Raw genomic sequence first — 15365 nt, 5'->3', positions numbered from 1 at the left:
AGTAGCTGGGGTCCCCCGGACTATGTGTACAACAGCTGGGGTCGCCAGGATTGTGTGCCGCAGCTGGGGACGGCGGACTATGTGTACAACAGCTGGCTGAGGTCGCCAAACTATGTGTGCCACAGCAGGGGTTTCCAGGCCGCAGCTGGATGGGGGCGCCAGACTATGGCTGCCGCAGCTGGATGGGGCGCCAGACTATGGCTGCCGCAGCTGGATGGGGCGCCAGACTATGGCTGCCGCAGCTGGATGGGGCGCTAGACTATGGCTGCCGCAGCTGGATGGGGGCGCCAGACTATGGCTGCCGCAGCTGGATGGTGGCGCCAGACTAAGGCTGCCGCAGCTGGATGGGGCGCCAGACTAAGGCTGCCGCAGCTGGATGGTGGCGCCAGACTAAGGCTGCCGCAGCTGGATGGGGGCGCCAGACTACGGCTGCCACATTGGTAGCCAGATATGAGCATGTTTTAAATAATTATTTCAAAAGCAGAATGACTGATTACATTTTGTGTTCTTGCAGAAAAAATTATTTACCCTTAAAGAGTATGTAAATTTTTGCATCAAATATGCCTCCAGTAATTGTATCAATGCACTTACAATAAAAAATGTTAGCAACTTTGAAGTAAGCTGCCGTTTTGAGTTCACAGCCACTATTCAGACCTGTTTATGGTAAGGCCTTGTTCACACACTGCGTTTTTACCAGCGGTTTTTTTGTTGGGTTTTTTTTTGCGGTTTTGCTGCAGAAATTTTTTGAGAAAATGGTTGTAACCTTTCTGTAGACATTCCCCAGCAAAACCTATGAAAAAAAATAAATAGCTGTGCGCACACTGCGTTTTTTTTTCTCAAGAACATTCTTTCTGCAGAATTTCTTGATTAAAAGAATGAGCATGTCACTTCTTTTCTGCAGATACCTGAGTTTTTTGCCATAGATAATAGTAAATAAAAATGCAGGGACCAATCTGCGGAAAAAAACGCATCAAAAATGCATATTTTTTTAATGCAAGTGCGCTAATCTTTCAGACTCAAGAAATTTCTTGAGAAAAAAATCCTTTTTCTAGTGCGCACAGGGCCTTAAGCGGGCTTTACACGCTACGATATATCTAACGAGATGTCGGCGGGGTTACGTCGTAAGTGAAGCACATCCGGCATCGTTAGTGATATCGTAGCGTGTGACAGTTATGAACGAGCATAAATACTCACCTGACACTTCGCTCATTTTCTAAAAATCGAACGTCCTGTTGTTCATTGTTCCCGAGGCAGCACACATCGCTCCGTGTGACACCCCGGGAATGATGAACTGCAGTTTACCTGCGGCTGCCGGCAATGCTGAAGGAAGGAGGTGGGCGGGACGTAAACATCCCGCTCATCTCCGCCCCTCCGCTTCTATTGGGTGGCCGCTGTGTGACATCGCTTTGACGCCGAACGTCCCTCCCCCTTCAGAAGAGTATGTTTGCCGCCCACAGCGAAGTCGTTTGGAAGGTAAGTGCGTGTGACGGGGGGTTACAGCATTGTGCGACACGGACAAGAAGTTGCCCAAGCCGCACAAACGATGGGGGCGCGTGCGATCGCACGAGAAATCGACACATGTAAAGCAGTCTTTAGTCTTTTTCTTACTGGTCTTGAAGAGGGATGGTGTAATGGAGTCACATACTCCTGATTCATTGATGATAAGGGTAAGATTTTTGGCATAAGGTCATAAATTAATTGAACTGTGTCATGCCTCTCGCCCCATTTTGGCGGAGCTGGGAGAAACTGGCATGAAAACGCTCAAGTTTTTCAAGGCAATTCACTCCAGAATTCTGGCAAAATTGCTCTAATGAAATTATAAACCTTATTAGGAGCTCAGTGACAAAATCCTCACTCTGCAGCCAACAATAGACAATGCAACACAGAGGCTGTAGACCGCAAATGGTATAGTTTTTTTTGTTTTTTGGGTTTTTTTTACTAAAACCCGATTACAAAAGTCATTCTTAGCCAAAAACTACATGCATTTAAGTAAGATAAAAATAAATAAAAGTACCCCAAACTGTCCATATCTTTTAAAGTGACTTTATGAATCAGGGAATATGTGTTTATTATTTATGTTTAAGATGATGAACCACTGCATTTCACCCCATCACCACTATGTGCACAAAGTTGCATTTTTTTTTGTTTCTTTGTTTTTTTGAGGCCATGAATAATGATGAGTTTTTTTATTGGAAAGTGTGTTAGGAAATGCTCCCTATTTGGTGGGTTTTAAGCATTTTGGATGTTTTGGGGTTTTTTTCTGAATCTTTTTTTGCAGCCTTTTGATAGGACATTGTCTAGTTTGGAGTTGAGTTGCTTCAAAGAGGCGACAAACACTTTTTTTTCTTTCTCCCCACCTGGTGTTTTTTTTCAAAAACCTAATGGAGAAAAAAAACAAAAAACCTTGCAGTAGCAAAGTAGTTTCACAGTAGAAATTAATGGGAAGAGTCTTTCAAGTGTTTTTGAAACAATCAGGCGTTTTGGTTTTTTTTTGAGCAGTCCTGACCAAAAACTCAATTTACACATAAACTAATACTTTAACCCCGATAAGCTTTCAGTGATGTGTAGTCTCATCATGGAGGTTAGTCATCATTGAATCGCTGCACGGAGTGCGTCCAGTTTTGCAAGAGCTTCATTTAAATCTTTAGGAGGGAACATATATAAATGTAATGAAAACATTTGCTTTCCTTCTGGGCTTAATGTCTGTCCCATGTGTCAGGGCCACTTATGAGCTTCCCTTGACACGTGGAGCGAGTATATTGTAGCTGTGCAGCTGAGCACTGTATCCTTGATTGCTCCGCTACTATATACAAGTGTCAGGCAGGTACCTGATTGTATCCGTGAGTTTTGCACCTGTCGTGCGCTTTTGACGTATCGCATCAATATGCTATCAATCTATAACATTGGAGTATCCAATTATTTAGGACTCCAATTTTAGTGCAGTCTTAAAAAATTGAATAGGTTGTCTTAGATTAGAAAAACATGGCCGCCTTCTTGCAGTAGTGACCACCTGCCATAGGTTGTGTCTGAAACTAGAACTTGGGCTCACCTGAAATGAATGGGGCTTTGAATTTGCAACTGCACATTTCCCTAATCGAGGACCTTTAATATGGGGATATGAAATGTCTAAGCTTACTGGAAGCTAGCAGAATTCTGACTGCAGCTCTGAAGTTGAATGTATATCATAATCCAGTAATTCAAAGTCATTCTGAGATAAATAGAGCAAAGCATAGTGCATGATTGCTGAGCCATGTATGGCTGATGGTACGGTACAGGTGGTGTCTCTTCCAACTATAAATCTAATTGCAGTCGCGTTCAGGCCTCTTGAGCCGAGTGACTGACATCCTGATCTCACCAGTCTGTCCACAGATGTGTGCAACAAGAGCTAGTAATTATCCTATTGATATTCTGACCGCCTCTGCAGTTTCTGGGATTTTGCAATGTATGTCATGAATGTCTGATCGGCAGGGGACTGAATGCTGTGACACCCACGGATCACTTGAAAGAAATAGAAGATAAAATGTTAACGTTACTTTTTCTTTTTTTTTTTTTTCCCCCAAGGATTGAAAAAACGTACCAGGAAGGCGTTTGGTATACGGAAGAAAGAGAAGGACACTGATTCTACGTGAGTACTTGAGTTGCAGTATGATGCACTGGTGGTTGCACATGTCATACTAAATGTCAGAATGGATTGGGGTCCCCACTGCCCCCATTTGTTGAATTTTCATACCTGTAATCTCCATGCATATTTTGAGATACAAAATACAGACCTACTTTCTAAGTCCTCATACATTTTTACAACTGGCATACACCTCCCCAAGAAATGTTACTTTAATCAGGAGCTGGGGTCCATTTCTGGCATAATTTACTCCACCTTTTGGGGTGCAAATTATGATAAATTTGTCTGATTTAGCTTCGCCACTCCAGGTCATGTGCCAGCTCTGCCCACTATGGTAGAGCTGGCTAGGAATTGTGACATTTTTTTGCTACATTTCAAGGAGCTTTACACCCCCCAAAATGACAAAAATTCCCCCTTGATGATTTAACCCCTTCACCCACAGCCGATTTTGCTTTTTTCGGGGTTTTTTTTTTTTGCTCCCTTTCTTCTGAAAGCCTTAGCTTTTTTATTTTTCCGTCATTCTTGCCATATAAGGGCTTACTTTTTGCGGTATGAGTTGTACTTTTAAATGAAACCTTAAGTTTTACCATATAGTGTACTGGAAAGCTGCAAAGAAAATTCCAACTGCAGAGAAATTGCTAAAAAAAAAAAAAAAAAGTATAATTGCATGATTGTTTTTAGGATATTTTATTCACAGTGTTCACTATATGGTAAAAGCAATGTTTCAGTGTGATACCTCAGGTCAGTACCAGTTTGTAGATAGCAAACATGTATTGGTTTACTTTTATCTAAAGGGTTAAAAAAAATCTGAAATTTGTCCAAAAAAAGTGGCATTTTCCACGATTCGTAGCGCTCTCATTTTTCGGGATCTATGGCTCAGTGATGGCTTATTGTTTGCATCTCCAGCTGACGTTTTTAACATTACCATTTTTGCGCAGATGCTACATTTTGATTGCTGTTATTGCATTGCGCAAAATTTGTGGTGTCCAAAAAACGTAATTTTGGCATTTGTAATCTTTTTGCTGCTACTTCCGTTTACCGATCAGAAATAATTGATTTTATATTTTGATAGATCGGGCATTTCTGAATGCGGCGATACCAAATGTTTGTATATATATATTTTTTTAACTCTTTAATTTTCAATGGGGTGAATGGGGGGTGATTTGAACTTTTTAGTATTTTGATAAAAAAAAAATGTACTTTTTTTTTATTTTACTAGTTAGGGGACTATAAGGATCAGCAGTCTGATCGCTCATTCATTTCTAATGATCACAGCTACACAGCTGTGATCCCCAGAGATGCTCACCTTGGCTGGGTGAAACAGGAAATGAGTCATCACATGACCCTGGGCTACCCTGGCAACCATCGGCTCACAATGGTCACGTCACAGCACCGCTGATGGGGTCGGGTAACTGAAGATTTACGGCGGTGGGGATTTAATTTGCGAAGTCACATTTTGACATTGCGATTTAAGGGGTTGACAGGTGCGAGTGGAACGCGGATCCACTCGTGCCTGCGAGGCACACATGTCAGCTGTTCAAATCAGCTGACATGTCCGCGGATCACCGGCAGCTGCCCACAGGTAATTACACTATGGCCGCTTAGGAGGTACCAGTACGGCCCTTGGTCGTTAAGGGGTTAAGGCCTATATGTCGGGAAGTCAAATGTTAGTTCACACCGACAATTTTTTGCCTAGGGTCAAACTTGCTTTTGGTCCTCTGTTAAGGCTCGTTCAGACAGTCTTTTAATCAGTCTGTGTGCACCATGGAAAGCACATGGACCCGTGTGACAGCTTACATGGACGATTTTCCACATGGACCGACGTTTTGGGACCCAAATAATGCATGCAATGAAAGGCAGCTCTGACATCGGTCCACAATGCAGATTAGTACACAGTCACGTCCACAATTTGTGATCACAACTGTCCTGCATTTCAATACGGCCGTCTGAATCCGGGCCTTAAGACCGCTTTCCACGCTGCGATATCGGTACCGATATCGCTAGCGTGCGTACCCGCCCCCATTGTTTGTGCGACACGGGAAAATCGCTGCCCGTGGCGCACAAAATCGCACGGACCAGTCACACGTACTTACCTGCCTAGTGACATCGCTGTGACTGGTGAACCGCATCCTTTCTAAGGGGGCGGTTCGTTCGGCGTCACAGCGATGTCACTAAGCGGCTGCCCAATCAAAGCGGAGGGGCGGAGATGAGTGGCCGTAACATCCCGCCCACCTCCTTCCTTCTTCATTGCGGGCAGGAAGCAGGTAAAGTGAGGTTCGTCGTTCCTGCGGTGTCACACGGAGCGATGTGTGCTGCTGCAGGAACGACGAACTACATCGTGGAAGCAGCAGCAACGATAATTGAGAATAGGGGGGCATGTCACCGATGAGCGATTTTGAATGTTTTTGCGACGATTCAAAATCGCTCATAGGTGTCACACACAACGACATCGCTAATGCGGCAGGACGTGCGTCACAAATTCCGTGACCCCAACGACATCGCATTAGCGATGTCGTAGCGTGTAAAGCGGCCTTTTGATGTAAGTTCTGTCATTTTGACCTAAAAAATTGCTCCATTTTTTTTTTCCCCTTTAAAATGACTGATACCTTAGTGGATACTAAATTACTCCTTTACAGTCTGGCAGAGTTTCTGTCCATCATGAAATTGACCCCTTTGCCATAAGGGAACGTAAAAGTGGGACTTCAACTGATAGTCTGAACCCAGCGTTCTGTGGATTTGCCCAGGTTGAAGCCACAGTGGAATAACTCCCCCGCATCTTAAAGGGAACCTGTCATCAGAAATTTCGCCCAAAAGCTAAAAGATTCCCCCTCTGCAGCTCCTGGGCTGCATTCTAGGAAGGTCCCTGTTATTATTGTGCCCCATGTGAGACCAAAATAAAGCCTTTATAAAGTTCTACCTTTTTGTATGCAGCTTCTGTAAATGTGTCACGGGGGCGGGCTCTCCGGCGTCCGTTATTCTGCCCCCTGGTCCTGTATGCCGCCCCCATCGCTCCTTTCCATATCTGATGCACCGCCCACTGCTCCAGCCATCCCCGCGCATGCCCAGTGCCAGTCTCACGGGACTGAGCAGTGTGACCGCTGGTGATGTGTGCGCAGGCAAGTGATGATGGGCGGGACTGTGACTGTTATCAGCAAGTACCCGCCCATAATCTCGTGAGTGCGCAAACCTCTCCAGCGGTCACACTGTGCTCAGAGTAGATGCTAGACTGTATGGGCTGCTTCCAGGGATGACGTCCCTTTGTCATGTGATAGGGGCGTGTTCAAAATACTATCACATGACAAAGGGACGTCATCCCTGGAAGCAGCCCATACAGTCTAGCATCTACACTGAGCTCAGTGTGAATGCTGGAGAGGTTTGCGCGCTCACGAGATTATGGGCGGGTACTTGCTGATAACAGTCACAGTCCCGCCCATAATCACTTGCCTGCGCACACGTCACCAGCGGTCACACTGCTCAGTCCTGTGAGACTGGCACTGGGCATGCGCGGGGATGGCTGGAGCAGTGGGTGGTGCATCAGATATGGAAAGGAGCGATGGGGGCGGCATACAGGACCAGGAGGCAGAATAACGGACGGCAGAGAGCCCGCCCCCGTGACACATTTACAGAAGCTGCATACAAAAAGGTAGAACTTTATAAAGGCTTTATTTTGGCCTCACATGGGGCACAATAATAACAGGGACCTTCCTAGAATGCAGCCCAGGAGCTGCAGAGGGGGAATCTTTTAGCTTTTGGGCGAAATTTCTGATGACAGGTTCCCTTTAACTTCCTGGGACTGAGGTTTCTTTATTCCCATCATCAGATGTGATTCCAGGGAGTTTCCAAGACGTCTTTACACAGTGACAGGAGCTTTTGTAATAAATGTCTCTTTGTTATTTGTCGAAAATACTACTCCTTTATAATGAACTCCTCCCTTTCCTTCCTGCAGGGGATCGCCGGACAGGGACGGCTCTGTAAGTCATCCACATTGATCTTTATTTTGCTTTTGCCTGTCTAGTTCTTGAATAGACACCAAATGAGGTTTTTTTTTTTTTTTTTACCCTTTAGTAACAGAACAAAAAAAAACCCCGCAAAGGCCAATAATATTGTAAAAAAAGAAAGTTATCAAAACTTGTGCATAAGGGAAAAAGTTTGCTCATGGCAACCAATCAGATTGCAGCCCTCCTTTTATTGAGGCTCCTTGTATACGAAAGCTGCAAAACGATTGGTTATATTAATCCACTCTTGGTTTGCACCATGAACCCTTGGTTGCTGGAGGAACAATTTAGCTCTATATTGTTACTTGTTGCTAAAATAGTCAGTATTTTCTCTTCAAAAGTTGTAGGGTTCCTTTTTTATTCAGCAGACATACTCCTAGGGGGGATACTGTCCTTTCATGCTTGATAACAGGATTAATGTATGACCTCTAAACTTTAAAGAAGCACTCTGATTGTTTTGGGGGATTTTTTTGCTCTTATTTAATCCCAGTTATGTACATCTCCTCCTTTTTATTATAATAATTTGGTTCATCTGATCTCCAGACTGACCACCAGTTGAGTACATGCACCAACGTGTAGACAGGAAGTCAGTCTGTGACTTCCTGCGAACTACAGAATGACATCATCACCTATGAAATCCCTCCTTGCAGCTCTCAGACTCCTTTCCCCACCCAGCTCCACCTCACGGTCTTTCTATACATCCTCCCAAGTTTGTGAAACTGTCTGAAATAAAAACTGCCTTTTAATATTCATAGCAGCCAATCATAGAGCATTTTCTGTTCTGTGATGGTAAAATGAAAGCTGCTTTGTGATTGGTTGTTCTGGCCAGCAAAGACAGCCAATGAGCATCTTTTTAGTTATTTGTATTCTGCTCTGGTATAATGAAAGCTGGGCTGTAATTGGTTGCTTTTTTTTTTTATTTGGCAGTTTTATAAACCCGCCATATATAAGAGAGCTGCGGTATATCCGAGGCCTGAGACTCTGCGGTATACATCAGGGGGATGGCAGTTTTGTCTGTTTATCACTGACTGCCATTAAATGGTAGCAAGAGCATTATAACGAGGCTGCGGCATCATGGGAAATGTAGTTTGCATTAGGGGAACCATAGCAGAGGGAAGAAGGAATCGGAGATAGCAGACAACCCAGACATGGCAGCTCACCTAATACAGGTATACACAAAATCCTAATCATGGTTCTATAATAACAGTCCATGCTGCACTAAAGGAACTCAAAATATAAGAGTGCTTCTTTAATTTGGTTCCCATTTGCGGAGTTACCCTTGAAGCCAATCACTTCTAGACTGTTTGCTTCCTTACACATCTACTGTTAAGTCTATAATAGGGCTGTGTTATAGTAAAGTGTCATTTTTAAAGCACCTTTATCTTAAAGGGGTCCTCCAATTTTGGCCATTATTTGTAAGAAGGGTTCTTTGACAATAATCAGATTGCCTCACAGTTCACAGCAGGGGAATATGGTACTAGCTGCGGGACGCCTAGCAGTACGACTGGCCATGCACATTAGTTACCTCTTGGCTGGACGTATGCTCTTTTAACGGCTTTCTCTTCCATTATGCCCCTGCGGGTTCACCCTGGGCTTCAGTGGGCATGCGTGTGTTCTCTGGTCGTGCTCCAACATGTAGATACTTCCCTTTTCACCCGAAATATATGCCTTCTGGAACTTTCCATGTATGTCAGTGTCACCTTGTCCTTTTGATAACTGCAAATTCAGCTAGTGCAAATTAAGACATTTTATTTTCTTGCTTTGATTAATGTATTTTTGGCTAAAAAAAACATATTTGTGGATTTCATTTAATAATTTGTCAGGATGGGCTGCAGTCTGACGAAAAAGATCCCTAGCCCTGTGTCTTAACGCAAGAGCTGTAGCGTAAACTCACGTACCTCCATGAGCCATGGAGAAGGGCTGTGACATGAGAAGAAATAAATCTCAGCTGACTGATAACCAAGGATTTTTTTTTTTCAGCACAGTCTTCTATATGGAGTCAGGCGAGGTAAAGATTTCTTTTTTCGCCTGTCACAGCCCTTTTTAGCTTACAGAGGCACACGTGCTTACGATATAGCTCCTCTGTCAGTTGATACACAGGTCTCTGGAGGAGGACAAGCTGCCATTTCAATTACATGACAGGGACCTGTTACATTCCTGAAGAACCCCTTTTAGCAGTTGGATCAAGACCCCCTTTTGTTAACTAGGGTAGGACTGGGTCGACAGAACCTGCCTATTTAAGCCCAGTGGATTTTGATGAGGTTTTATCAGTGACCTCCCCTCCTGATTAGCTTGTGCTTCTCTGCTTATGTACAATCCTTTACCATATCCATATCTAACAATTATAAGAAAATAAGTCCATAGATGAAAAAAATAATAAGCACTTCAATCGAAAGTGTTGGGTTGTCACCTTTTGGTGATATAATTCTTCTTTATTTAAATGCATTAGTTTTGGCTGAAGATAATTTTTGCTATTGTGTTTCATTAAGAATTTTTCACCATTTGCCTACTGTAGACTGTGGTTGCACTATTATTGACTGCAGAATGAGTTAACTGAGAATCTGTCAGTAAGCTTGCTATGACAGTCTGACTTGGAGTTTGTATTTGTCTTTTCCCTGAGCTCCTCTGATGATTTATGCCCATATGAAAGTTGAATGTGCAAGGACACAAGGAGCCTGTAAAAGCAAAACTGCAACGTTTTTAATGAAAACCAATGCTTTTATTTTTTTTTTTTACCTTTTAAAAAAAATAAATAAATAAATAAATAATACTTTCTGTACTTTGAGCCCAAGTTTCCCTCTATCTCATGGGATGATATCATACCTCCAGTATCGACCTCCGCTGTTTGGCATTTGTAAGGAATAGTATGTAATATTTGTTTTAAAAGTGTTTTTTTTGTTTTTAAATAGAAGAAAGCAAATGGAGCGCCGAATGGATTCTATGCAGAGATTGACTGGGAGCGATATGTAAGTGAACCCCCACTATATACTGTATGTCTAGATAGAAATCTTTGATATCCTTACATGATCAGAACAAAAAGATTGTAAACAAAGTAAAATTTAACGCAATTTTTAATTGACTGCCCAGAACAGTAGGGGTGCGACCAATGAGACCCCTGCTCTGGACTAATGATTAGGATGCAAGGAGACCACTTAATATTATTAATCTATGAACGAGGTGAGAGACAACTAGACATTAAAGTTGTATTGCATATTATTTTGCAGACCTGTCCAGAGTTGGATGAGGAGGGCTACAGCATCAGACCTGATATGGAACCTGGCTATATCCTTTTGTTGCATTTACTCCAGAGCTGAAATCTCTCAAGTTCTGCAGCGGTTACTCCAGTGGATTTGCTTTCTGGAAGGTGTACACTAATCTGATTATTGCTGTTAAAAATGTATTTGATAACAAGCTTGGTGATTGTTTCCGATAACAATTAGACAATTTCGTGTCATATTTTTTTTTTTTTTTTTTTTTTACTATTGCAGCTCACCTTTAACCCCTTAATGACTGCCAATATGACCCCCTTCATGACCTTGGATGTACTTGTACGTCCACGGTTGTGTCCCTCCCTTTGATGTGGGCTCACGTGGCGAGCCTGTATGCTTCCGTGGACATGTCAGCTGATCTGATCGCGGACTTCATAGACCGTTTTTGTGTTGTACAGAGCGATGCTGATGCCTTGTTCTGTACAGCACAAGCAATCAGATGATCACCGTTCCCTAAGGTGACTAGTAAAAACAAAAAATAAGTGTAAATAAAAAGGTTTTTAAAAATTTTGAAAAAAATAAGCTCTCAAACCACCCCTCTTTCGCCCCATTGAAAATAAAACAAAAAATAATTAAGCATACATATTTGGTATCGCCGCGTTCAGAAATGACAGATGTAACAAAATATACAATAAATTCATCTAATCGGTAAAGGGTGCAACGAGAAAAAAATCGAAATGCCAAATTTGTTTGGTTGCCACAACATTGCAATAAAACATCACATCTACACCAAAATGGTCTCAGAACACAAATATATGCTCATATATTAAACTTATATAGTGTACTTTAATATGTCTACTTCCAAACAGTGCTGAAAAAAACTTAAACTTACATAAAACAAGACATAGAACTTCCACCTCAATACAAAAGGTGTATTTCGGTGACTTTATTATCTTACCCTCAACATGTGTGATCCTTAACTGTGATTCACCCACCAAAGGAAAACACTTCTATTCATCAAGTGAATCTGAGGAAGAACAAGAGTCTCGCAAGAAGTTCAATATCAGGATAAAGCCGCTACAGGCCAAGGACAGTCTGAAGAGCGCCGCAACCGTGGACGAGCTGAAAGCCTCTATAGGAAACATTGCACTTTCCCCATCGCCTGTGGTGAGTGTCTGAACAACCATACATTACTCATGATATAAATCCTTCTCTGCTGGTTAAACCTTCCATCATATGAATAGTTTAAATGGTTATTACTGTCTGTTTTCCATGGCTGTGCTGAGAATATCTCCACCCTTGCTCCGACCATTGGTGGTGGAGCTGCGGAAACCCAAGAGCATGTGTGCCGTGCTGTTTTTTGTTATTTATTTCTATAAGTCTTATGGAAAAGGCATAGTTCATCCATTCTCGGAGTGGTTGGAGCTGAGATGGAGTCATTCCCATCACAGCCATGGAAGGTAGAGATGGGAATAACCCTTTAAAATAGAATTGCTAATCGTACTTGGGACCTCTGGTTCGACTTTAGAGACTGAGTGGTTTTGTTCTGACTTTATCCCATGTTTACAAGTTTTGAGATGCTTTTACTATCTAGGTCACTTTTTCCTTACGTTCTTTTGCTCTTTTCTCTTTCTTCACTTTTCCTTTTACAATTCATTTTTTTTGTTGGTTCTTGGCTCTTTTCTTTTCATCTGTGTTGAAATGATGATTTTAAGCTTCATCTTGCTTTCAGATATCAGATGTTGATATATCATGTCCAATAGGTTGGCAGGGACTGATTGAGCTCTGTGCTGAGCCCATTTTAATCAATAACGCCAAGCTTGGGTTATAACCATGTATTTTCTGATAGTGATGAGTTTTGTCTCTTATAATCCTGGGTCTGCAGTTTATTGGCAGGTTTTTGTGTCCTTGCCCTTTTATTTTTCATCTTGGAGCTTACAGCTATACAGTGTGTCCACCCATATAGGTGGTTTCATTGCGTAGCGCATGACTACTTTACTATACCTAGACACCACTTTTATGCCTATAGCTGCCGCCATTCTCAAGTTAATGGCGGTGGACAGGATATGGGTGGACACACTGTATGTTCTATTATGTTCTTTGCTTCTTCAAACTTAGTTTCTCCTGTTTATGCCTCGCCTGTTTTTTTGGTTTTTTTTTGTTTTCTGATAAACCTTTAACGGGATTTTTCGGGACTTAATATTTATGCCCCATCCTTAGCATAGCTCATCACTATCAGATCGGTGTGGGTGCGACACCCGGCACCCTATGACAATTAGCTGCTCTCGGTGCTGGCGTCAACCTGAAGCAATCATTTGCAAAGCCAATCTCTATAATGGCCACTATGGCATACTGCAAATCCATTCCCATCTATTCACATAGGCTATCAATAGACAACCCCTTTAATAAAACCAGATTGAACATAAAATAATATTTCTTCCTTTTGGTGCAAAGCATAGTGTCTTTTATTGATTTGGGATCATGATTGGTAAAATTTAGTTTTGGTATTCAGGGCTTTGAGCTTCTGCAGTGGAGGAGAATCTTTCGGAGATTTTTTTTTTTTTTTTTACTTCGTTTTATTAACAATTTCAAACATGGTACAACAGACATTTGCCATATAAAGATAGCTCAGTATATAGATAGTAATATTTAAATATAACAATAAACAGTCATATAAAGTCCATAATATCTTTAGCAGTTAAGATAGAACAATGTTATTATCCATACTTCTTATCATATCTTTCGGAGATTTTGATGTCCTCTCGTCGGTCAGTAATTGTATAGAGTACAGTAGCAGCTATCACCAGGCTCTTAATTGGGGTGGTGTATAGCACTTCTTTTTCTCTTGCCGATTCACACAGTATACGCGACATGAGTGTCCTTTTGGCTTGCACCAGGCCGGTATGTGTTTGTCTGCACAGTGACCTTGCATCAAATATAGGAAATTACTTATGGCTATGATATGCCATCACTTTGATTACTAGGGGCCCTCTAGGACCCCTACTGATCCTGTAAATGAAACCATTTTCCCTGCACAGCGGTGCCCCAGCCACTCCAATGTGCAGGTAATTTTAGCCAGCCCCAGAATGGGGCCACAGTACTGCTCCCTGCTTGCCAATACATCGCGGTGTGGGGGGAAAAATATTCAAGGGGGACACAGTGCTGCATTAGTATTTTATCCTCAGATCGATTATTAAGTGATTGCATACACTCGTGTTATTCCATCACTATATACGGTAGAAGTACCTCTTTATCTATGTTGCGGTGTATACATCAGCCTTTTTTTTTCTTCTATTATTTTTTTTTTTTTTTTTTTTCTTCAAAACCTATTAGGTTGTACTCCTTCAATAGAAATCCATTGGATAAAAATAATGTACTGGTCAAGTAATGGACTCCCGAGAGCAGGGTACAATTTCAGTTTAGAACTTAAAGGGGTATTCTAATTACAAGGGATTATCAGGTATTCACAGGATAGGAAATAGCCGAGTACAGTGCTCAATCTTTTCCTGCAGTCCAATAGAGGATGAAATAAGCCGGGGTCAGGCATGTTGCTTTATTACAAGATAAGTTCCTCCTGCTGACAAGTGTCAGTGGTCCACAGCAGTCAGACCTGCACCTATCCTGTTAATAGGTAATAATTTATTTTAACTGGACCAAATCTCAAGGCTATGTTCACACGTTGTGCTTTTGCAGCACTTTTTTTATGCAAATTAAAAGCTGCTTTTTACAGTCCTGCTGCTGCACTACACTTACTACATTACTTCATAATATATTGGGGGTGAAATAAGTTTTGAACATGTCACCAATTTTCTAAGTAAATATATTTCTAAAGGGGCTATTGACATGAATTTGTCGCCAGATGTCGGTGACAACCCATCCAATCCGCACAGGCAAATCAAACCGTAGGAGTCCATAAATTAAGTTATGTGTAATAATGAGAACTGACACAGGGTAAACTATTAAACATATGAAGAAAGAGAGGTGCAAAAAGCTATGGAAAGTCATGACACCAGCTGAAATCTATCAGTAAATAAAAAACAATCCTGCCACTTAGTGAAAAATTATCTCAGCTGGTTCAACTCATGGTCTATAAAAAGATTTCTCATTACCAAGGTGCCACACAAGAAATATCTCATGATGGGTAAAACCAGTGAGCTGTCTCAAGACCTTCTCAACCTTATTGTTGCAAACTATACTAATAGGCATTGGTTACAGAACATTTTCTAAAATACTGAAGGTTTTAGTGAGCGCTGTTGGGGCCATAATCCGGAAGAGGAAAGAAAATGTATTTCACCAGAAACTGGGCACGACCAGATGCAGCAAGTAAAATTTCGAATGGTGGCATGAAATTAATTGTCAGATGAGTTGTCCAAAAGGCAAGGACCACCTGTAGAGAGATACAGAAAGACCTGGAATCAGCAGGTACAATTGCATCAAAGAAAACAATAAGTAATGTACTCTCCCTCCATGGCCTGTATGCACGCACCTGTATGCACGCTCACCACGAAGACTCTATTGTTGAACACAAAGCAGATTCAAGAG

General features: G+C 41.9%; 1 protein-coding gene across 1 annotated transcript in view; it reads left to right on the top strand.

The window, feature by feature from the left end:
- Positions 1 to 15365, top strand: part of SGIP1 (SH3GL interacting endocytic adaptor 1) — a 145710-nt gene that overhangs the window by 24185 nt on the left and 106160 nt on the right. The window contains exons 2-6 of the mRNA XM_075320341.1: positions 3562 to 3625; positions 7566 to 7590; positions 10524 to 10580; positions 10839 to 10896; positions 11815 to 11990. Coding sequence (XP_075176456.1) covers positions 3562 to 3625; positions 7566 to 7590; positions 10524 to 10580; positions 10839 to 10896; positions 11815 to 11990 — 380 coding nt within the window. The remainder of the gene's footprint in view (positions 1 to 3561; positions 3626 to 7565; positions 7591 to 10523; positions 10581 to 10838; positions 10897 to 11814; positions 11991 to 15365) is intronic.

The sequence above is a fragment of the Anomaloglossus baeobatrachus genome, chromosome 8 (genome assembly GCF_048569485.1).
Source record: "Anomaloglossus baeobatrachus isolate aAnoBae1 chromosome 8, aAnoBae1.hap1, whole genome shotgun sequence".
In the NCBI taxonomy this organism is placed as follows: Eukaryota; Metazoa; Chordata; class Amphibia; order Anura; family Aromobatidae; genus Anomaloglossus; species Anomaloglossus baeobatrachus.
Note: the sequence above shows the minus strand (reverse complement) of the source record. Positions and strands in the feature narration are given on the sequence as shown.